The sequence below is a fragment of the Gigantopelta aegis genome, chromosome 10 (assembly GCF_016097555.1).
Source record: "Gigantopelta aegis isolate Gae_Host chromosome 10, Gae_host_genome, whole genome shotgun sequence".
Lineage (NCBI taxonomy): Eukaryota > Metazoa > Mollusca > Gastropoda > Neomphalida > Peltospiridae > Gigantopelta > Gigantopelta aegis.
Window position 1 is genome coordinate 39,747,756 of NC_054708.1, and position 24,500 is coordinate 39,772,255.

General features: G+C 34.0%; 1 protein-coding gene across 2 annotated transcripts in view; it reads right to left on the bottom strand.

Annotated features, from left to right (window-relative positions):
• LOC121384016 (transient receptor potential cation channel subfamily M member 1-like) overlaps window positions 1-24,500 on the bottom strand; it is a 68,652-nt gene that overhangs the window by 19,587 nt on the left and 24,565 nt on the right. For both annotated transcript variants that reach the window (XM_041514152.1, XM_041514151.1), the window contains exons 9-19: window positions 23,930-24,101; window positions 17,464-17,608; window positions 16,717-16,783; window positions 15,844-15,966; window positions 14,842-14,972; window positions 14,249-14,490; window positions 13,497-13,640; window positions 12,333-12,474; window positions 6,600-6,677; window positions 5,887-6,021; window positions 3,218-3,346 (exon numbers count right to left, since the gene is read on the bottom strand). In XM_041514152.1, coding sequence (XP_041370086.1) covers window positions 3,218-3,346; window positions 5,887-6,021; window positions 6,600-6,677; window positions 12,333-12,474; window positions 13,497-13,640; window positions 14,249-14,490; window positions 14,842-14,972; window positions 15,844-15,966; window positions 16,717-16,783; window positions 17,464-17,608; window positions 23,930-24,101 — 1,508 coding nt within the window. The remainder of the gene's footprint in view (window positions 1-3,217; window positions 3,347-5,886; window positions 6,022-6,599; window positions 6,678-12,332; window positions 12,475-13,496; window positions 13,641-14,248; window positions 14,491-14,841; window positions 14,973-15,843; window positions 15,967-16,716; window positions 16,784-17,463; window positions 17,609-23,929; window positions 24,102-24,500) is intronic.

Here is a 24,500-nt window from a genome sequence, read left to right on the forward strand (position 1 = left end):
CAGGGTCTTAGCTAATGGGCAATGGCAGAGGTGTAAGTAGTTACCATTACCATGATTTTAATCCAAAGCACAGGTGTCACTAAAAATGTTTAAAATGTCTTTGTTTCATAAGCAACAAGTATATTGTTTGGCTAATATTTAATTTCTTGTGGTAAAGAACTGCAATAAAATTACCAACAGGGATTTCATTCACACAACCAGAACCTGCTTTGGTGATGCAACTAAGTGCCTTTGAACATAAAACACTCATTACATCAGCACCAATCCTCACCTCACCTATCGATCTTTACTTTGAACATAAAACACTCATTACATCAGCACCAATCCTCACCTCACCTATCGATCTTTACTTTGAACATAAAACACTCATTACATCAGCACCAATCCTCACCTCACCTATCGATCTTTACTTTGAACATAAAACACTCATTACATCAGCACCAATCCTCACCTCACCTATCGATCTTTACTTTGAACATAAAACACTCATTACAATCTTCACCTCACCTATCGATCTTTACTTTGAACATAAAACACTCATTACATCAGCACCAATCCTCACCTCACCTATCGATCTTAACTTTGAACATAAAACACTCATTACATCAGCACCAATCCTCACCTCACCTATCGATCTTTACTTTGAACATAAAACACTCATTACATCAGCACCAATCCTCACCTCACCTATCGATCTTTACTTTGAACATAAAACACTCATTACATCAGCACCAATCCTCACCTCACCTATCGATCTTTACTTTGAACATAAAACACTCATTACATCAGCACCCTCACCTCACCTATCGATCTTTACTTTGAACATAAAACACTCATTACATCAGCACCAATCCTCACCTCACCTATCGATCTTTACTTTGAACATAAAACACTCATTACATCAGCACCAATCCTCACCTCACCTATCGATCTTTACTTTGAACATAAAACACTCATTACATCAGCACCAATCCTCACCTCACCTATCGATCTTTACTTTGAACATAAAACACTCATTACATCAGCACCAATCCTCACCTCACCTATCGATCTTTACTTTGAACATAAAACACTCATTACATCAGCACCAATCCTCACCTCACCTATCGATCTTTACTTTGAACATAAAACACTCATTACATCAGCACCAATCCTCACCTCACCTATCGATCTTTACTTTGAACATAAAACACTCATTACATCAGCACCAATCCTCACCTCACCTATCGATCTTTACTTTGAACATAAAACACTCATTACATCAGCACCAATCCTCACCTCACCTATCGATCTTTACTTTGAACATAAAACACTCATTACATCAGCACCAATCCTCACCTCACCTATCGATCTTTACTTTGAACATAAAACACTCATTACATCAGCACCAATTCTCACCTCACCTATCGATCTTTACTTTGAACATAAAACACTCATTACATCAGCACCAATCCTCACCTCACCTATCGATCTTTACTTTGAACATAAAACACTCATTACATCAGCACCAATCCTCACCTCACCTATCGATCTTTACTTTGAACATAAAACACTCATTACATCAGCACCAATCCTCACCTCACCTATCGATCTTTACTTTGAACATAAAACACTCATTACATCAGCACCAATCCTCACCTCACCTATCGATCTTTACTTTGAACATAAAACACTCATTACATCAGCACCAATCCTCACCTCACCTATCGATCTTTACTTTGAACATAAAACACTCATTACATCAGCACCAATCCTCACCTCACCTATCGATCTTTACTTTGAACATAAAACACTCATTACATCAGCACCAATCCTCACCTCACCTATCGATCTTTACTTTGAACATAAAACACTCATTACATCAGCACCAATTCTCACCTCACCTATCGATCTTTACTTTGAACATAAAACACTCATTACATCAGCACCAATCCTCACCTCACCTATCGATCTTTACTTTGATCATAAAACACTCATTACATCAGCACCAATCCTCACCTCACCTATCGATCTTTACTTTGAACATAAAACACTCATTACATCAGCACCAATCCTCACCTCACCTATCGATCTTTACTTTGAACATAAAACACTCATTACATCAGCACCAATCCTCACCTCACCTATCGATCTTTACTTTGAACATAAAACACTCATTACATCAGCACCAATCCTCACCTCACCTATCGATCTTTACTTTGAACATAAAACACTCATTACATCAGCACCAATCCTCACCTCACCTATCGATCTTTACTTTGAACATAAAACACTCATTACATCAGCACCAATCCTCACCTCACCTATCGATCTTTACTTTGAACATAAAACACTCATTACATCAGCACCAATCCTCACCTCACCTATCGATCTTTACTTTGAACATAAAACACTCATTACAATCCTCACCTCACCTATCGATCTTTACTTTGAACATAAAACACTCATTACATCAGTACCAATCTTCACCTCACCTATCGATCTTTACTTTGAACATAAAACACTCATTAAATGAGCACCAATCCTCACCTTACCTATCGATCTTTACTTTGATCCAACACCCCTACTGTTATGGATAATTGTCAATTGCAAAGAATTGTCTGTCAAATGCCAAATTAAAATAAGAAATCTTTTGGTATGATGATGATAATTTACTTTGTACTACTATGCAATTAAGGTTTAAGCACCGTAGTGCTAGTAATTGGAGAATTATTTTAGTTTACACCAATTAATCAATGAGAACTTAAATCTATTTACTACTGCATGCAAATGCTTATGCAATTAGTGTTTTTTAAATGTTAAAACTATGAAATAATAAACTAAGATAAAAAAAAAAAAATTCAACGTTTGGTGGACAAAATTAATAACCAAAACATTTAATATTTTTAAAAAGTGTTCTATTTTTTTTATATCATTAATAATTAAATAGCAGGTAATGTTTGTATTTTAAATAAATATATTATTTCCAGACTTTATATTAAAACTTAAATATAAAAGGAATTATAACAATACATTTATTCACTTGGGCACCAAGGATCCAAACTGGAAGGCAAGTAACTCTGTGATGGGCAGTGTGCTTAAGTTATTTGCCCAATGGGTTGAGCAAGCATCAATTTTCAAGAAGATAACTGTTAATGGCTCAATGAGACATCACTGTTTGAGTGTAGTTATCACTTTGGTTCCCCATCACTGCCCTGAGACTAGATGTTGTACTCACCGTGTGAATCTCCCCCACAAAGAATGACAGCACCCACACAATACAGACATATTCCACAGACGACGGCGAGCTCTTGAAATCAACTAGAACCATGTAGGTGAACAGGCAAAGAAATACGGTATAAAGAAACTGAAAAGATACATGAAAACAAGTTTCAAATTAGAATACGTATCTCATGACATTATAGTAACAAGTAGCAATGAGCACAAAACCAACCACAAAGATTCAGCCAATAATTACAGCAAATGTTTACTTATTTCTTGGAAACTAATTTGTTTGCTTCAATCCAACCCATCAATCATTTTATATTTTATTATTATTTATTTTTAAAAATAATTATAATTATATAACAAATAATGTGCCAAAACAGATTGTTGTGACTTCCAAAAACAGACTGTGTATTGATAAAAATGAAAAAGATTCATTTAAATACCTTTTCCAATGTTACAAACCAATTTTGAAGTAAGAAGTAAATTTAGTTTAAATATTGCAGATTAAATAGTTTTACAAAACAATTTGAAAGTATCCACTTATATGTAAATCAATCCAGTTTCCTTAATTCACAGGTTAGACAGAGCGAATGGTGAATACAAAGACTTTTGTCAAAAAAACTGACTTCAGAGGAAATTTAGTGTAATTCAATGTACAAAACACAAGCATTGCAATCAAATGGGCTGGATGGGCATTGGCCCACCAATTCTGAAGGTAATACATCGGCAATTTAATATAATACTGACCCCTCCAACTCCATTTTGGCATCTTCCAGTGCCTACAGGGGTCAAAATTTAGTTTTTTTACCACTGTTCCAACAGAATAGTGAATTTTAACAAACACTAAAGTCTGAACAACATTGTTACATCTACGATAAATTATTATCTTACCTTTAATTAATAATAAAGTTTACACCCATTTTGTCCAGACAGAAATCATGAAAAAAACCCATTACAATGACACAAATTCCATATACTAGATGATAAACATGTCGTCTATCTCGACTTCACAAAGATCTATTAGGACAAAAAGCATGCGATTTTTCACCATCTGCCATTTTACTTTTTTATGGAATACTCTTCAAGAGAGGTGGAAACCTCCGAAGTATGTGACATAAATAATATGTCATCATGTTTGTTTTTATATCATAACACGTTATGACGTTGTTCAATTAAATCATATCCTTTCACCCCTCTTGGAGAGTATTTCATATAGGTGACATAGTTATCACCTAGGGTCAATGACAGTCACTTTTCGGACCCTTGTTTTGGCTTCACACACAATAAATAAAACATATCCAATGGTAATTTTTTTACATGATATATTTGACAAAAGGTACTTTTTATTTCTTTCATCTTTTAAAACTTAAAATTAACCTTTAGACTACTGGATTAATTTTTGACAAAAACCACGTTTATAATTTATAATAAAGTTTATAATTGTTGTCAACTAAATATTCCAAGGTATTTTCCTTTGAAAAACTTACATCTAAAGACATAGGAAGCTGAGTTGTCTTTCGTTTCCTGTTAATATATCGCATCCGGTGAGTGTCGTAAGGAAATATGAATTCGGAAATGCACTGTATAGTGTACAGTATATTGACTGGCGTGACGTCGGACGAGATATCTCGCCTGCAGTAGTCAGAAGCAGAGCTGTCAAGTTGGAACTTTCGCAAGGAGTGAGATTTTGTCTGGTGGAATCCGACATCGTGAATCCGAATAAACCGGCGCGGGAAATAAGTGCGCTGACAATTGGTCAAGGTTCAAGATTCTGACCAATACACAACATGGACACCTATTATATGATTTTACTGCCTTATGATGCTTAACCGGGCCGGCCGGCATTTGCAGGCTTGTTTGTCAGTCGTCGAGATCGAATGAACAACACAAAATATATATGTATAATTTTTGTTTTGCTATAATGTTTAAAATGCGTGAAAAAATCATGTACCAGTGTGAAAGCGTGACATGATGTTCAAATGCATGAGTCTCACGCCGAATGCGTGAGACTTGATAGCACTGCAGAAGATTAATATTTTGTCCAGAATTATGAAAAATAAAAAAATACCGACCTGTAAACAGCATTGTCTGCTTATAGAAATTTGACAGGGGTCAAGGTTAGTAGGCCAGTTTTTATGTTATTGCGGCGAAGCATTGTAATAATATAGCCAATTTTGAATTTGAATGACATCAGAATTCCAATGAAGACAATGTTTGAATCTCCTTACAATAACCATAAACTGGGTACATGTTTTCGTTTTAAGAATGCTGGAAAAATTCCATTCCAAAATTGCTAATGAAACTTTTTTGTTTGAACATTACTAATGCACCTGAATTATTATCTTGCGATTATATATAAAACATTGTAACTTTTACGAAAAATGGATTTCAAGTGAAATTACGGTAATTTAAGATATGCTATATTTATTGTGTATGAAACCAAAACAAGGGTGCGAAAAGTGACAGTTGTCAACCTTAATATGTGGAATCTGTGTCACTGTAATGTTTTTTTCAAGATTTCTGTCTGGACAAAATGTGGGGCAAATCTAACAGGTAGGAGAATAATTTATCGTAGTTGTTAACAATGTGGTTCAGACTTTAGTTATAAAATAACATTTTTAGAAGTCTTAATAGTAACTACACACTCAAGAAATGAAGACAAATACTCTGGTTTCTTACCGTGTAGTAAGTAAACTTTGTAATTGGAGCTTTGTAAAACGTCCGTATTTTCTGGAGACATGAAATCTTTTTAGATCCCAACAGACTAACATCAAGTATAGCAATGAATGGAGGAAATATTGTTGCCAGCAGTACCTGATATAAAAAACAAACATAAAACAACATTAAACGACTGTAGGTACTAAACCAAATAACTTCTGGCTGGGTCAAAGTTCAAGGTGCACCCATCTTTTGATAGAGCAGTTAATATCACAAGTATTGTCCTTGGCAATAAATGTGAGTGTGTTTGTGGTAAAATGTATGAAATTTTATTTCATTTAGTACCACTGTGCCAAGTAACCTTGTGCTTGAAACATGTATGGAAGACTTGTGAAAAAAGTACTCAAATTTAGTGCGGAACTAGGATAGTCATATCTCTGAAATCAACAGCTTCAAATCACCCCCAATTCTTTCTGATTCACTTTAAGGGAGAGGGGTGGTAGTATTTATATCTGTGGTGTTTATGTCGATCGTATGAGTTTTAGTCACGTGTTACTATTGTCATCTGTGGGATTTGATTTGGTGGTATGCACCCTGTACATGTACATTAACATATATATTGTCTTTTATAAATCTTTATTTGCTAGTGGGAGATAATAAATAAATGCAGTCCAATACCCCACAGTTATTTTATTGAGTATTACAATAACTGTGTGGTTAATAGAAAAACTTACAAACTTCCATGTGGATAGGAGGCCATGTTTCCAGGTGTTGTTGATAGCATTCTGACAAGCCACAGATGACAAAAATCCCTGCAAACAAACAATAATAATTAGCTGTTTTTTATTGCAAACAAACAGGCTGTATAATTACTTATTTTAAATTTTGTGAAGCCAAATTTGTTAATAAATATACAACTGCAATACTGGGATCACATTTGATGCTTGTTGTTATCATCAACATCATTTACACAGTCGCCAAATTTACTTTGAATTCAATTTGCATATAACGAGAAATTTGACTGGCTAATTAAATCCATTTGTGACACTAAAACCAGCATTAATGTGTCGGACATTCTGGGGATTCTCCATGAATCTATTTTCATAATCACATTCTACTTCTTGTTGTTTAGTTGAATGTTCTTACTTTTAAAATATCACCACTGGATCTTTTCTAAAGCAAAATGAGTGTTCTTCTAAATGTTATGATGCAAAAGCTGCTATGAACATTTGTGTGACATCACATGTGTAACGCTGACAGGAATTCTAAAGTAAATAACATCAACTATGCACCGTTATGAATCTGTGCAATGTACTCATTATCGAGCACCAGTTGTTGCGATGAATATTCGGAATAAGTGAAATCGGTAATAACAGTTGGCAATGTCATTATTAAAACATCATGCTGGGGTGTAGTTAACCTTCTGACTACTGCAGGCGAAATATCTCACACGAAGTCACGCCAGTCGACATACTGTACACTGTATACAGTGCATTCACCAATTCATACTTCCCACTGTTTTGCACACGGCACTCACCGGAAACGAATGTATAATACAGCAAATAGATTTCTTGACAAGATGGTGGCTTTTGTTTATTGTTTTTCAATGTAAAATACCTTGGAATTTTGAGTTCAAAAAGTTTTCGGCAAGTATTTTCGCTTGACAACAATGGCGGCACGTCGCTGTCATTTTTAGGGATGAATAGCTGATTGTGACAGCTAATTTGATCATAAATTTGATCATTTTACTCACAACAAAAATCACCAAATATTGGTATATGAATCGTAGTTCGTTTTTAAAAAACATTCTGGGGAAAAGAAAACACTGTTTGCATATAATGGGACATAAATACTGGACAGCTGGCCACAAATGCCTGTAAGTAAACGCAACTTCTTTAATTTTTCACCTAATTTTAATCAATATTAACTGATCTAAAATATCATAAAAATTAGAAACAAACACGATAATAATAGAGTCGAGTCGGGTAATCCCGTACAGGTTTGGATGGAAGTTTGTGTACAGCACACTGCAGACAGATGGTATGCCTGAACAATACTAATATTCAGTGATCTCCCTTTTGTGATGTGTAAAATGTTGAATGTTTTGAGTATGCTCCGTTTAAAAATTGTTTACAAACGGTTTACTGTCTAATGTTGGAAGCGGGTAATGTCGTACACCAGGCGGGTAATTTCGTACATCACTTCGGGTAAGATCGTACACTGTGGTACAGTTGGGTAGCTATGAATAAAATCTCACCAAGTCGATATATATTTGGAATGCATTTGATAATGACAGATGTAATGGTTTCAGGCTCGGATCCTGGATTTTTTTTTGGCAGGAGGATTGGCTATATACACGTCAAAATCTTGTACATTAGCACTTTAATAACGGGCCTAATGACATGGTTTTCGGTCTTTTGGGAGTTGTTGCGGTTCCTTTCGGGTATTGTAGATATAGAAGGTATGTGTGGTGTTGGGAGTTCCTGCTGGTTACGCAATTGTAGGGTATAGGTGGGTCAAGCTTTGTCATGGTAAAGGAATAAAAAAATAAACATTGTCTGCAGACAGTAATTCGTTTAGTTTATTTTGGATTTTTGTTGTTGTTTTTTCTGTTTTTACTAGGACGGGCTTTGATTTGTTTGTAATCTGAGGTTGTTTAATTGGCAGAGGGTTCCTAATTCTATATATGCTTTCTATAGTTGTGGTGCTCGAAGGGAACTGAACATTGCAGCCTGGGAGCGACCGAGGACTGGGTTGTTAGGCCCTTTCAAATAAATGGAAAAAAAAAAACGTTTTGTCGCGAGTCCAGACCCCCTCTAAACCCTGGTCCCGCACCTTGGTATAGTTTAATAAATAAGACTACAATTGGCTTTAAAAGTAGTATATTTACTACACGGAGAGAAACAGTTTAACTAAACAAATTTTTTTAAATTCTGAAAAAAACCCACATTAACAGGTAGGCCATTCACCTATGTGAGCATAATTTTGGTTTCTGGGTGTCTGTACAGAATTTGCCGCAGCTATAAAGGTGTCATAAAATGATGGAGGCGAACTCCGTACACTTTTTATGTGTAAATTTTTTTAGTTTTTATAACAAAAATTGAACATGTATAACATTTATTAACTTCAAAAATATTATTAATGTTTAATATCTTAATACTCGATATTCACGAATTATTCAGGATACGTGTATTACACATTAAATAACCGGTGTAGTGGATATCAACTTTGGTGCCGTTCTTGTCAAGGGTGGGTTATTCAGCTGTGTCGCGGGAAGAACGATCAGCCAATCAGTGTGCAACACATCCAGCTAATTGTAAATATGGATATAAATAGCTGGAAATGTCCCGGAAATTATTTTAAAATTACGTAAAAATATACTGGGTAATGAAAACACAAAGTCGTAGAATGTATAACATGTTTTATTTGGATGTATGGAGTTAGCCGACTGTACGGAATTACCCGACTCGACTCTACTTACTGATTCAAATATGAACTTCATTTTATGTATTATAATAAAATTATAAACGTGTACCCACTCAACATGTTTTTTGTCAAAAATTAATCGGTAGTCTGAAGGTTAAACATTCATTTATTTATTATTAAAACATTATAATACAAAAACAAAATTAGGAGCAACAGTTGTATTACATGTGAATTTTTTTTTTTTAATTTGCTTGCATTATAATTAGTAGTGACCAGGTTTTTATTACCGCTATCTTCGTTCTGAAAAAAATGACTTTATACATGAAAAAAAAAGTTTTTTCCCTATATAATTTGTGACCTTTCAAAAATTACTATCTGCATATGTTCAATCATGAATATGATATTGCTGAACATTCACATCAAGGCATATCTAGCAGAAAAACAGAAGCATGATATTTGAAAAAGGACAAAAGTGCCCGTTTTTGTCTACCTGAAGAACTTTTTATCCTGCAATCACTATACATTTACAATGCTGTCCGGTGTTTCGGCACACCTAAGCACTGAAAGACCGTTTTCTATGTGAACTCTGTGAAATACTTAATAAAATGTGTCTCTCACCAATGAAGCAGTGCTTAATCTGAAATACACTACAAATTGTCTTATGTCTATAGTAAATAAACATTTTAAAATTGTGCATAAATGTAGGCACCCCTTTTATCCAAAACGATTTGCATGTCCGGTGATTCGGCGCAGTAGATCTGGATCGGTGACCCCACTATTTATAGACTGCCCATGACCTCACTTTGTAGCCCATAAATGCTACACTATTGTCCCAGGATTATTTTAGCACCTTTTAGTTTTGTCTTGTTAAAAATATTACTATGAAAATGAACAATTACACATGACCCATCTCATGATTGGTTTCAGAATCGTTTTCTTGAGTAGCACAGTACTGCAGATGCATGGCTAAGAGTCCTACATAGATTTTTTTCTTGGGTAGATTGCGCACAGACGTGGATCTTATTTTGCTTCTTTTTTTTTTTTCTTTTTTTTTAACAATGTGACAATTGTGAACTGGAATGACTGTCAGTTAAGGTGTTAAAACTTCTGCTTTGTTTGCATTTTTCTGTGTTTTCCTTGTCAGTTTAAATAAAAATAACCCCCAAAAAAGAGAACTGTACCATTTATTATAATTTACAAAATGTTGGAAAGGTGGTTTTTTAGACTGGTTTTAACATTCTTAATATCAATAAGGCGTTTATATACACGAAAACGTGAATTATTTATGTTGAAATTATGATATAATTATTGATAATTCTAATATTTTTTAATTCCACCCTTAACAATAAATATGTTGATACTTGATTAACCACTGAAAAAGGAATTGAAGTTTAATTTGTTAAAAACACCGACAACATGACAACTTCCTAAGCGTACTTGAGCAAAATACCAAGTACTCCGAATCACCAGACGCGCTGATACACCGGACACTGCTGTATGTATTGGCTAGAATTGATGATTAGTTTAAGCTTAAATAATTGAGCATAGTTTATAATGATAGACAGCATAGGATGTTGTACAGTCATACATACATACATTTATGTATGCATCATGGTAGTCAAGTCATTTACATGTATGTGTGGGCATTTAGAATTACAGTATTAGTATATTGTTTATAATATATTGGTAGTAGCATTGTCATAATCACCCTTGCAAGCAGGTATTATGTTTACCCTGTCCTGTATTTCAATGGTTTTATTTATGTGGATCCACTTATAATAAAGTAACTACGGTAGTAGAAATATGATTCTCATATTAATAACATTTAATAGGATAACTACGGTTCTTAGACTTGCAGGAACTATTTTGGTGCATTTATACAATTACCAGTATAGTACAGAGTGCACAACTCCTGCTCAACTGGGGTGTCATAATTATATGTATATGTTACCCAGCTGCTCAACTGGGGTGCTTAGTAATATCTATATATTACCCAGCCAGGTCATTATGGCATTCGTGGACATGCATGTATATGGTGGGGTGTGCGACCCCTTGAATGTGTGACCTGGCTGGGGTTTTATCACTATGCCAAATACTTAAATAAATTTGTTTTAAACTAAGTTCTGTCTCTGTTGTTTGTCATTATAAAATAAATTTCTATATTCTTCGGTCATTGACTAAAAAATACAAGCCCAATTTGATGCATTTACTTCTATATTTTCAATTATAATACTCTTTATATTCTCTTTATTTATATACTCTTTATGTTAGTTACAGTATATACAAATAATGTTTTGTGTCCCAATAAATATACAAACATAATATATTTATGATTTAGTGTTTAGAAAAGCTTTTTTGATGTAGCAAAATCTGGCTTGCATTTTACAAGTGCAACACGACTGGTTACTCAAAGGCCATGGTATGTGCTGTTCTGTCTGTGGGATTGTGCATTGAAAAATCCCTTGCTGCTGATGACAAAATGTAGTGTTTTTTCTCTAAGACTAACAGTAAAAAATCACCAAATGTTTGATAACCAATAGCTGATGATGAACGTGCTTTAGTAGCATTATTAAACCAAACAAACATTAACTTACAAAGAAATATGTCATATATCCTGCTCAGATTGAATGGTGAATGTCGCTTGGATGACCTGCATACCACTCGCCATTCTAACCTTTGCAGGATAAACATGATATTTTAAAGTAGTAACCAGCTATTCTCTATACATTAGTGCCCTGGGTTTACTTTTACTGCCTCCCACCCCCATCCCCACCTCATGTGCACACCCACGGACAGGCTGCACACAGCATTTCTTTAAAAAATAAGGTTTGACTTACTAAACATTAAGATGATCAGGCACACATTGAATATGCAGACACTGATATTAAAAACAACAAAAGAAAATTCTATTAGTCAAGAATATCTTTAACAATGCAGTAATTTAACAAAATAGTTTCTTTAAAATATAAAATACCAAAGAAAACGTAATTTAGATACATTGCTTATAAAGAAACGTAAGTTTAAGCAGGTATTAACTGCACCTGATCACTAGCGGTTGCAGCCAGCTGTAGACAATTGATGTTACTCCACGTTGGAGATTTACGCTCAACCAGCATCATGGCTTTGGTGGGATCCACGTGATGGCATTCATCCAACACTTTGATAGCCAACTGTTCAAAGTCTCTGCACAATAGAAAAATAAATACCACGTCATCTGGGATATCTAGACTTAAGTATTCCAATGTTTACATCTATTCATCAGTGAGTTTCAAATGACCAAATACACTTACAATTTAACTCAGTGCACAAACAAGTAGTGTGGGGGTTTTCAGTTTACATTTTAATACAATGGCTAAAACATGTATTGTGAGCAAACTGTAAGACACTATCAGCTGGACAGAATTTTAAGTGTCAAAGTTATTATTGGAACAAAATAAAATATGTTAGAATTATGTTAGGAAAAATAGTCCTTTTCTGGCAACCAGAACATAATTTAACTACAAACACATTAATCTCAATATTTTGATCCCATAACATAGACAAAACTATGTAGAGTAAAAGCATTCTGAGAGTACTACTAAAGCAATACATATCCCATATAAAGGCCCCACAAATTTCCATATCTCCTAAGTTCAAAGGCCATATTTCTCTGTCAAATATGGGCAAATTTCCAAACCTGATTTTTTAACTCAAGTTGATAAAGGTATATACAAAAGTCTGGAAAACTATATGGGGGACAGACAGACAAAACCTACAGTCCTCTCCAGTTGGACCAGTAGGGAACTAACACAATCTAATAGAAAAGTGTATTCTGATAATGGATCAAACAAAGATTATTACAACTGGTGGCATTCTCTTTTGGTTATGTTTAGGCTTAGTTTTTTGTGTCAGTCTATCTGTCTGTCTGTCTGTCTGTGTGTGTGTGTGTGTGTGTGTGTGTGTGTGTGTGTGTGTGTGTGTGTGTCTGTTCGTGTGTGTGTGCATGCATACGTGCGTGAGTATGTGAGTGCGTGCGTTTGTGTGTGTTGCACTGTAATAACTAGACTTAAACTTTATTTTTTCAGGGGAAATATTTTACTTTTGGATTTAAGTGAAATTAAGAATAATGTGTAATAATGGAATTTATTCACAAACTTAAATGAAAAAAACATGGATTAAAGGTTAATTAGCATGGCAATGAGAATCCATGATATTTCAGTTTTTACTTCTTTGTTTGAAGGAACTCTTCTCGCAGTGAGGTTTGATATTTGGGAAGTTGTTTGGCTAGCCCAGCACACAATCGAGTCACGGCTAAAGCACTTGTCACACACTCCTCACCCATCTCCCAGAAAAACTTGGCTAAATTTACTCTGCAAAAACAATTCATAACTCATAACATTGTTTTTGTTGTTTTCTTTTCAACTCCAGAGCAATGAAAACTTTAATAATTAACATTACTACATAAATAAATAGAAGAAAAAGATACTACATTTTTATAATGTAGTCTTGATTCTCTTATTTGTTAAAATATCAAATAATTTATAGAAATATTATGGAAAATAGAACCTAATAAAATTTGTATCATTGAATGGCCTTAAATGCAAGAAAATAGCAATATTTTGAAATCAATCAATTTTTAATAATTTAATTCAATACGGTTATTTTGGTTCACATACATAATGGGACAAAAACTAAACATTTGTGTCCTCAAGTGTGGAACACATGTACCGGCTCCTGCTTTCCTATGGCTCTGTGTCACAAACTGACACTCTGAGAAACACTATTACTTATTTACAGGTTCACTGACAATATAACTATTTACATATTCATTAATACTGCTCATATGAAAAGCTGATATTATTTACCTGTTCATAAATATTGCCCATATCAGCAGCTGTTAATAATTTCAAGTTGAAAGAAGATAAACATATTTACATATTCATCAATACTGTCCATATGAAAAACTAATATTCTTTACCTGTTCATCAGTATTGCCCATATCAGCAGTTGTTTGTATGGCTTTTTAAAGTTTTTAATCCCTTCATCATCAGTCTCACTTTCACAGTCCTTATCCTTAACAGTTTTCTTTTCCATGATGGCTTTTTCATCATCATATTTATCGAGAAGCTTGGTGAGAAATTTGTTGATGTCGTTTAGATTAAGAGCCTCTTTTTTTAATGACTGGTGAAGAAGCACGTGAAGGTAAGAATGTTTTTCCACCTGTCATAGGATAAAAATAATGTAAATGTTTTGTTCAAATATAAAACACTGTGATGTATTTCATTTCTCACTGTGATACATTTCATTTCTAAGTACATATGAAAGTATGGTCAAATGTCTGTCTTGACCTACATGTATGTAATCTTCAGAGCCTAGGATATCTTGAAGTAAAACATTGTTCAATATCATTACCTTTTACCTATATCTATTATGTTTACTATGTAATTACTGATATCTAGAGCTTGTTGGCTTGGTCCCTTCAACATGGTGATAGCCAAGTTTGACTAGCCAGTGATATAACATGATGGAGGAGAGAGACCACAGGTTTAACGGCCAGCCTGACTGACTTACAGTGTTGTAGAGGTGCATCAGTCTGTCCTCGGTGAGGTATTCCTTCATGATGACCCCCTGCTGCAGAATGAGCTTCACAAAGTCCACCTTGTCCTGTTCCAGAGCCATCGTCAGCACTCCATTTAAGTCATCTACATACAGAAAAGTCAATACTCTGTTCAAGACATCTACTCACAGAAATGTCAACACTTGGTTCAAGTCATCTCTCTCAGAAAAAGCAATACTCTGTTCAAGTCACCTACTCACAGAAATGTCAACACTTGGTTCAAGTCACCTACTCTCAGAAATGTCAACACTTGGTTCAAGTCATCTACTTTCAGAAATCTCAACACTTGGTTAAGTCATCTACTCAAGAAATTATCAAACCTAATTAATCCAAGTCATCTTCACACAGAAACATCAAATAAGACTAAATGAAGAATGATTTTACAAAATCATTAATGTGTTAATAGGCAGCAAGTGACAATTTTTGGAAGTTACTGCTGATTTTGCCACCAATATTTCATGCTTTTATTTATACACCACTATGAACTCAGGAGATAAAGCCATTTATTAAACCACATTTAGTGAAATATCTTAAAATATTAGTGAAATAAAAGTGTTATCAGTCACTCAGTGACGATAACACATTTTAGAGTGAAAATTTCACTATTTCACTCTAAAATGTGTCATTGTCACCGTATAAAGTGTTATCTTTACTGTAAGAAAGCTGGAACTATTTTGCTGCTGGCATTTTAAAAATAAAGGTAAATTGCCAAAAGTTATAAAATAAAAATAAAAGTTCAAGTTTTTTTTCAAATATGATTTATATCTCATCTCATAAAGTTTGCAATCATATCACACTCATCACGCAAGCCGACGCGTGAGATATGATTGCAACTTCACTCGATGAGATATAAATCATATTTGACAAAAAACATGAAATATTCCTCTATTTATCTCAAACAGCGTCCTATTTTCAAAGAAAAATTAACACCCTAGGTTGATATGCACAAGACACACCTGGATTCCAGTTAATATCTTCTCGAAAGATTTCTTCTTGTGCTATGTCGGCTCTGTTCCACGTGAGGGCAAGTTTGAGCTGGTTCAGTCTCTGGTCCTCCCCAGACTGGCAACTTTTCTTAGCTAGGAAAATTAAAAAACAAACACCGCTACAAATACATCTATGGGGAAACACTACAGTAAATTTAGAATAAACAAACACTGTTACAAATACACCGGTGGGGGGGGGATACTAAAGTAAGATTAGAATAAACAAATACTTGTACAAATACACCGGGGAAACACTAAAGTAAGATTAGAATAAACAAACACTGGTACAAATACACAGGAGAAACACTAAAGTAAGATTAGAATAAACAAACACTGCTACAAATACGCAGGGGAAACACTAAAGTAAGATGACTAGTACTGGAAGCAATTTGAAAGTGGTCAGGCACAAAATCCCAAGTGAGAAGTACAAAAATCTTCAGATGGGTTTTGGGGCCCAAATAAGACTTCGAAAGCTCATGGATTTCAGATGTTTTCTGATGTGTTTTCAGTTGCTTTGTGCAGATTAAAAAGCCAGAATAAGAGTCAGATTAAAAGCCAGAATATGAGTCGGATTAAAAGCCAGAATATGAGTCGGATTAAAAGCCAGAATAAGAGTCGGATTAAAAGCCAGAATAAGAGGCAGATTAAAAGCCAGAATAAGAGGCAGATTAAAAGCCAGAATAAGAGGCAGATTAAAAGCCAGAATAAGAGGCAAAGCTGATCATTTAATCACTAGTGAGCCAGGAAAGTACCTATCATAAGATCTTGTCATCATATACTACATGACATTTGAATTAGCCTACTAGGTCCACTTTTATCATGTAAATGTATTTTCATTATCACCTTTCAACAGAACCGACAAGATAGCCAGGTCCAGATCCTCGTGTTTATTCATGTGGAAGATAATTATCTGAAAAATCAAATATCACAAATATTATCTGAAAAATTAAATATCATAAATATTATCTAAAAAATCTAAATTAGAAATGCATTGTTCTTAAAATCACTGGCCTTAGTTTCTGTGATACTGTGAAATCCTTTATTTTCATTGGCTTAGAATTTCCATGGTTTTGCTATAAAAACACATCATTTGCTGGATTCTTAAATTTGTGGACTGAAAACTTTAAGGTGTGTTTAAAATGCATCATTTGAACTTCAACAATAAAAAGACGACATTATAAAGTTATCAACCTTTGCTGCGACTTAACAGAAATGTGAACAAGTCCTGAAGGTATGTCAAAGACATTTGTTACTACAATGTAATTACAGTAGACCAAATGTATCATAACATATTATATGTATACATGTACATATGTATATATTTTTGTTGTATTCTAAAATTTATTGATTTAAATTCCATGAATTACACAAAAATTAGACCACCAAAACCTGAAGTGATTTCACAGTATATAGCTTTTCTCTATTTATGCAACAATTTATAAGAAATGTATACTAGTAAATTAATAAAAGTTGCAAAATCTGAACATGGTTTACACAACTAATAACTAGAGAGGCCAATGCTTTTAACGAAATGGTCAATGATTTCAGAATTCCACTTGCTGTGATGTGAGCAAGAGAGATCATATGTACCAGTTCTTCACGTTCACAACACTTGAGAACCACATCGAGGTATGTCTGCAGATCCTTTTCTGGGTCTTTAAAGCTTTTCTGGTATGCATCACAGATCTTCCCTGCTAAATTTTCCTTGTGCCTCTCCTTCATATCTCGCACGCCACTTAAATGAGTCAAATGTAAGTATTACTACATGCAAAAACCAGTGATAACGTACATTTGTAGCTCACCCAGATATAATCATATTAAATCTTAGCATTTATGTTACAGGTAGTTTGGCATTACCTCATTATTTGTTAGAGTAGCAATGTTAATTTAAGTTATCAATCTGTTTGATATTGCTTTTACTGGAAGACAAACATTAAAAATACCAACGCATTAAAATTCACTGAAAGGCACTCAGTCAAATTTAGTGGACCGTAATATGGATTATAAATGAAGATTACATTAATTTGGAATACCAAACCTTGCTATTGTATCACCCATAACATTTTAATTGAACCACGATTGAGGGAATTCCATGACAATCAGTGAGAAGCTTCATTTAAAAAAAATCAGAACTCTTCTAAAACATACGACAAAACCAATAATTGATGAGGCTACATACATGTATACAACAGCCGTGTAAAGTACCCGTGAATTTTATATACAGTACATGACCGCCGTATGTAGAGACTTAAACATAATTTGAAATATATTATTTCTTGACAAAATAAGGGCGAATACGCTGAAATAAAAAAATAAACACATTGCAATGCTCGAACCAAAAAGGAAGTCCCGAGTTTTTTGTTTGGTAAACCCTTATATTAACTGCTGATGGGTCGAACATGTCCAGGGTCGACTATAAGCCTTCGCTCGAACTAAATTATCGGTCCCGTCTGTGTTATTAGCTATATTTCCATTGAACTGGTGATCTATCACATATTAAATGGGAACTCACTAAAAAGGACCATCTATTGTTGTGCTTGCACAGTTGGTTATTACAACCTTTGGATTAATTATTTAGTCAGAACAAACTATAGATGAATCAGGGAATCGCAACAATAGCCATGCAATCCTTTCTTTATGTTGTTTGTTAGGCGGCTATCGGTGTTATGGTAACTGTTAGATGAACTGTGATACCAATCAAACAATTAGTGCACAAACGGGCCTCGGCATAAAGCGTTACTTTGAACACATCTGCAAGACCAGTTTTAAATGAAACAATGGGTGAGTTAATCAGCTGTGATCACTTCAGCAACCACACATTTAATTAATATCGACAAGGGCTTCTGCATCACACAATCGGCGTAATTTCTAATAAATTCTTTCACTCAAAATATTTTGCTATATAGGCCGAACACATTGATTAATTTTTTATAAAGTTTGCAGTTACCAAAATAATATGTATCTCTAATTCAACTTTTCAACTTTGTAACTGATGCTACGGAAATATCCGATGTTGATCGAATGGTTCGGTTGAACTACTCGATGGGTCGAACACTTTCTCAAGCACTGATGGGGTTCAAGCCAACAGGATTCAACTATATATATACATGTATATATATATATATACACATGTATATATATATATATATATATATATATATATATATAGAGAGAGAGAGAGAGAGAGAGAGAGAGAGAGAGAGAGAGAGAGAGAGAGAGAGAGAGAGAGAGAGAGAGAGAGAGAGAGAGAGAGAGAGAGAGAGAGAGAGAGAGAGAGAGGTTATTACCAGTGTTTTTCAGTATCGTCAATATCATATATTAGTAATAAAACTTGTATTATGCGAGCCTCTGGTGAGCATAATAATTATCATATAATCTCAAGCTTAATACAACATGTTTTTGTAAACTGTACGCGCAACTTTAATTCCAGTCTGCCATTACTAGATATTCAAATGATATAAGAATATGTGGCGCGGTGTAATTTTTAATGGAAATGACGTCAAACTCGTCCTTACATCAAAACAAACTAGGGCTTAATGTTTTTTTGTTTTCTGAATGTTGGACAGCTTTCAGTGTAAAATTGCCATTGAAATGTTTTTATTCGATGACTATGAATGCATATGTCAATTATGGAGTGTCACACAAGTACATTTGCTTAAATGTCAATAAACCTAGTGTCGTGAACTCGATTAATTTGCAAAGTTATCAAATTCTTAAAGTATGTGATCTTAAAAATATCACATACTTTATATGCACTGAAAATGTAAGATATTATATGATAAATATATATATTTATCAATTATTGACCGTCATTGAGGGCAATATCATGTTTTATGGACCGAAGAAATTGTTATTGATCGAGGCCAACGGCCGAGGTCAATATCAATTTCTTTGGTCCATAAAACATGATATTGCCCGAAATGTGGTCAATAATTGTTTTATTACATAATGTCATCCATAAGACTCGTGCATTCCTGCTTTGTTTATCAGAATCAAAAGACGCCAAAGCTTATAATTTCCCACAATGTGTTAACACTGATGGGATGACGTTGTATGACACGCAGAGGAATGCGGCAATAAACTGTTGAAACATTACCAAGACAAAAAATCAAATTCAAGACATTATAACCAGCAAGAGTGCCAAAATCATATTAATAGCAAAATAAAACACAAAATGAGATAAATCTGAACATACATTTATACTGAACAGTTACCGATTACCTTCAAATGCATTTTTTATTTGTAACATAAAATCCTAAGAGTGCCGATTCCAACTGCATTTTGATGTATCATGTACGTTTTTAAATTTGTGATATATTCCATACACAATTTGACGTTTACTGACCATGTTTTTGTCGTATTTGTGGAATTAAACTCAGTATGACTACAGATGTTATCTTTTTGCTGAAGGACAGCAAAGCGTTTTGTCACAAGTTTGTGCTTGTTTACATTAGAATCAGCAGTTGACGTTGCATTACGTTACCTACTCATTAATTGGATAGAATTTTGTCTCATCTTTATTTTCATTGGTCAGGGCAATATCACTTTTGATGGACCGGTGAACCGTCTCAGGGCAATATCACTATTTACGGATGGTCATGTGACTGGTTTTAACCAATAAGAATACAGATATATTTTCATTATGTAATAAATAAATAAATATATATATATATATATATATATATATATATATATATATATATATACAGTGGACTCTTGTTTAAACCGGACTCACTTCGTACCGTTGAAATAGTCCGGTTTACATAGAGGCCCGGTTTAGGCAGAGTTCTTGAATGATCGACAACTCGCAATCAACAATGACATTTGAACCCATGGATGGTTGGGAAACACAGTCATACAAGCCAGACTTGCAATCGATTATTTCACAGACATAAAAAAAATATACCTAAAGGGACATTCCCGAGTTTGCTGCAATTTTTAAGATGTTATCCACTAATGGAGACTTTTTAACGATTGTAATTACATATCAAATATATTTTTCTGCATAAAATATTAGTGGCTGCATATTAAACGTGTTTCTGGTCGTTCTAATATTTGTACTAGGTTAAATTTTAATTTATTTATTTGAATACAAAATCCAGATCTAACAGCCTACCACAATAAGAGTAAATTTCACACGAGTGTGATTACATTTTGTCTTTGATCTTGCGACAAGTGACGATCATTGTTCAACTAATTAAGCAGCCTGTCGTTCAAGTCAAATCCCAATCCGGTATAGACAGAGGTAATTAATGCATGAACGGTTCTTTCGTTCTTGATTTTTTATCTAGAGTCCGGAGTAGACAGAGTACGGATTAGGCAGAGATTTATACCTAATAGACAAACAGTAGCTGGACAGGACTTTAGAAATGGACTGGTTTACGCTGAGATCCGGATTACACAGAATCCGGTTTAGACAGAGTCCACTGTATATATATTTTTGTCTTTTTGGTTTATTTTTATTTTTATTTGTTTTGTATTATTATTGGTGGGGGGTTTACGGAGTTACCATACACAGAACCACTGCAGGCGGCAGATGCATGTTCAGGGATTTTAGCATGGGGAGGGGGGTCTACACCGAGGCGAGCAAAGTGTACGGTGAGGGGTCGAGACATGTTCCCCTGAAAAATGTATCACAAAAAAAATAAAAAAAAATAAAAATGCTTGTTGAAGGAGATGGGTATGTGTCAGCACCGACAAAAAAAACCCATTGTGGCACATTAATGTTTGCTTAATACATAACATAATGTCCTGTGTTACTAGAAAATGAAGCCCTGTCTATTTGTTTACTTGTACGTCGATTACAATGTTGTGTCAATAAAATTTACATTATTGACCTCATTAATGTATATCTAATTTGCAGTTATCAAATTCCGAACATAAAAATATGGCTTGTGCCCCCTTCCCTATACATATTATCTGCAGGTATTTAAAAACTATTGTAAAGAGGTTTCTCAACTATACTGTTACTATTGTGATTGGTCACCACTTCAAGTATAGTTGTGACATACTAGCAATAGCTTCCAGTTGTTTATGATTAAAAGGCCTGATATTGTATGTAATACAGATTAATTTAAAAACATAATAATAACACTTCTGAGAATGCCACCATATTTCAGTCACCAACAGTGATGATCTGCAAAACTAGCTAAACCATTAGCACTGTTATCAAATCATAGTTATTAATAATGCTTATCTGTAACAATGACCGCTGTTGTTCTGTGCTCGGTTCGAAAATAGGTAACACGTTTCCTTCAGACTGCTTCCAGTTACAAGCCCCCGCTGTTAGGTTGTGTAGTCTGTAGTTTGCGTGCATTTATTTTCTCTTTCAGATAATCTCTTAGCAGTTGATAATTTTATTTATTTATTTGTAGGCCATTCATTCATTCATTCATTATTATTATTATTCATTCATTATATTATTATTATTATTATTATTATTATTATAGTACTGTAGGGGCCATATTACGCTATTCATATATGGTAGGTGTCTATGGAAAATGTACATAAAAGGTCCGCTAGATTCATATTCAAACCCCATTCCCACTGTTCATACTTAGTGTGTATTCCTCCTGTTCCAGGTCGTTCGGTATTATGGATCAATTAAATACTTATTTATCGTATATTTACATTTATGTCTTGTTAGCGGAGGCTGTCGTATATATAGCCACTTCATATATTATACACAACCGTCTATTTCAAATTATGCTTTAAAAATGTAACAATTCCTATCCTAAGCCAGCTGTAATTACCCATGGGGTTATGGCATAGTTTGCATAATAATGAATTTGATAAAGTGAAAAATTAATGTGATGTTTAGATTTTTCCGCATACAACAACATGCAAAGGCCCAACTAGTCGGGATTGTCACCATCTAAAATGCTTCTGTTACCAAAATAAATTAATGTACAAGCTTATTATCATTCAGTACCTGTTTTTATAATTTTAATAACTTACATGTATTTTTATTGTTTTTCTTTCGATTTGCCCTACTTCGCAGAGGACACGAGCTTGGCAAATAATTTTAACACTTCGGTTATTCGGGGGATGTCCGTCACGTGACTACGAAAATAATATGTCACACCTCTTTGTTCCAAATAGCCTTCTTTTTTCTTTTTTTAATTATGGACTGTCGACATAATTCAATTATTTTTACAAAATATCAGTAATAAGTGAGTTATGGTAGTTATGTAGATGGTTATAAATAAAGTACATTTAGCGACAAATCAAATGTATATATTTTCAGATAATACTTTGTTAGGTCATTAATTAGGTCAACAATCCATGACTGAGTGCCTTTAAAATGTCCTTTTCACCTTATCTTTTAAAACTAAACTAAAATCCTATATGTCACATTACTAGTTAAAAAAGAGGTGTTAAGTTACAGCAAATGTAAAGTGTGTACAGTAAATCTAAATTGTTTTTAAGACTGATAATGATTCATGGAGGCAATCACCACATCACCAATATTTCATTTTGACTCCACCATGAGCACAAATACAGATTTCACACAGAAAACACGGTTCTGTCATACAGATTTACCTTAAAGATATCACAAAATACCACACAACTATTGCATTGAAACAGTGGTTTTCGGCAAGTGTTTTCGCTTAATAACAATGGAACATCATGGTTATTTGAGGATCGATAGCTGATTTTGATAATAAATTTGATTGTTTTACCAAACAAAAAAATTCACGAAATTTTGGGATATGAATCATTCATTTTAAAATAAAATTGTGCTCAACATGCAAAATACAGTGACTGGAATAATGGCTGTATATACCATACAGCTAACCCCAATTGCTGATATAAGTAAGCACAACTTTATAAATTTCTTGCACAATTTTAAACCAAATTAACTTACCTAAAATATTAAACAAATTTTAAAACTCCATGAAAATAGTACTTATCTTTTTATATAAAAACATTATTTTGTGTATTTATAAAACATTTGTGAAAATATGTGATTAAAAGTTACAAATTAATCCAGTAGACAGAAGGTTAACACAAGGAAACACTGTGTAAGTGGCATAGCCTATCCAAAAACACTTACTTTCTGTTTGTAAATGTGTGGCTGTATGCATAGGCCAGAATGTCAGCAGCTCGGCCAGTCCCAGCACACACCACCACCGGAATTCCTTCTTTCAGGGACTGGCTGGCATCTGTGATGGCATCATAGCCCCCTTCTACCACCACTAACACCACAGGTATTCCTTTCCCACCTTCTGCAAAATAACAAATAAATAAATAAATAAATAAATAAAGTGTCCAATCATCACATCTTGCAAATGATGATTGTAGAATATAAATACAGTCAAATCTACTTATTTGGATATGCCTCGTGCAACCAAGATATGTTCAAATAAAGTAAAGTGACGATTTGGACATAAATTAAACCCAATTAGGGCCTCTTCATGATTTATGCAAACCCGAATTACGATTCTCCCAATGGAGATATATGTTTTATTTTTGTCAGAAGCTGATAAATATTTTGTCTTAATAAAATACTGATTCCAAGTTTCATATTGTCACTTCTGTTATCATCATCAAGTTTGTTTATAAACAAAACAAATACAATAGGCAACAGTTAATGTTGTTGCAGTGCCTACACGTAAAACTGACTT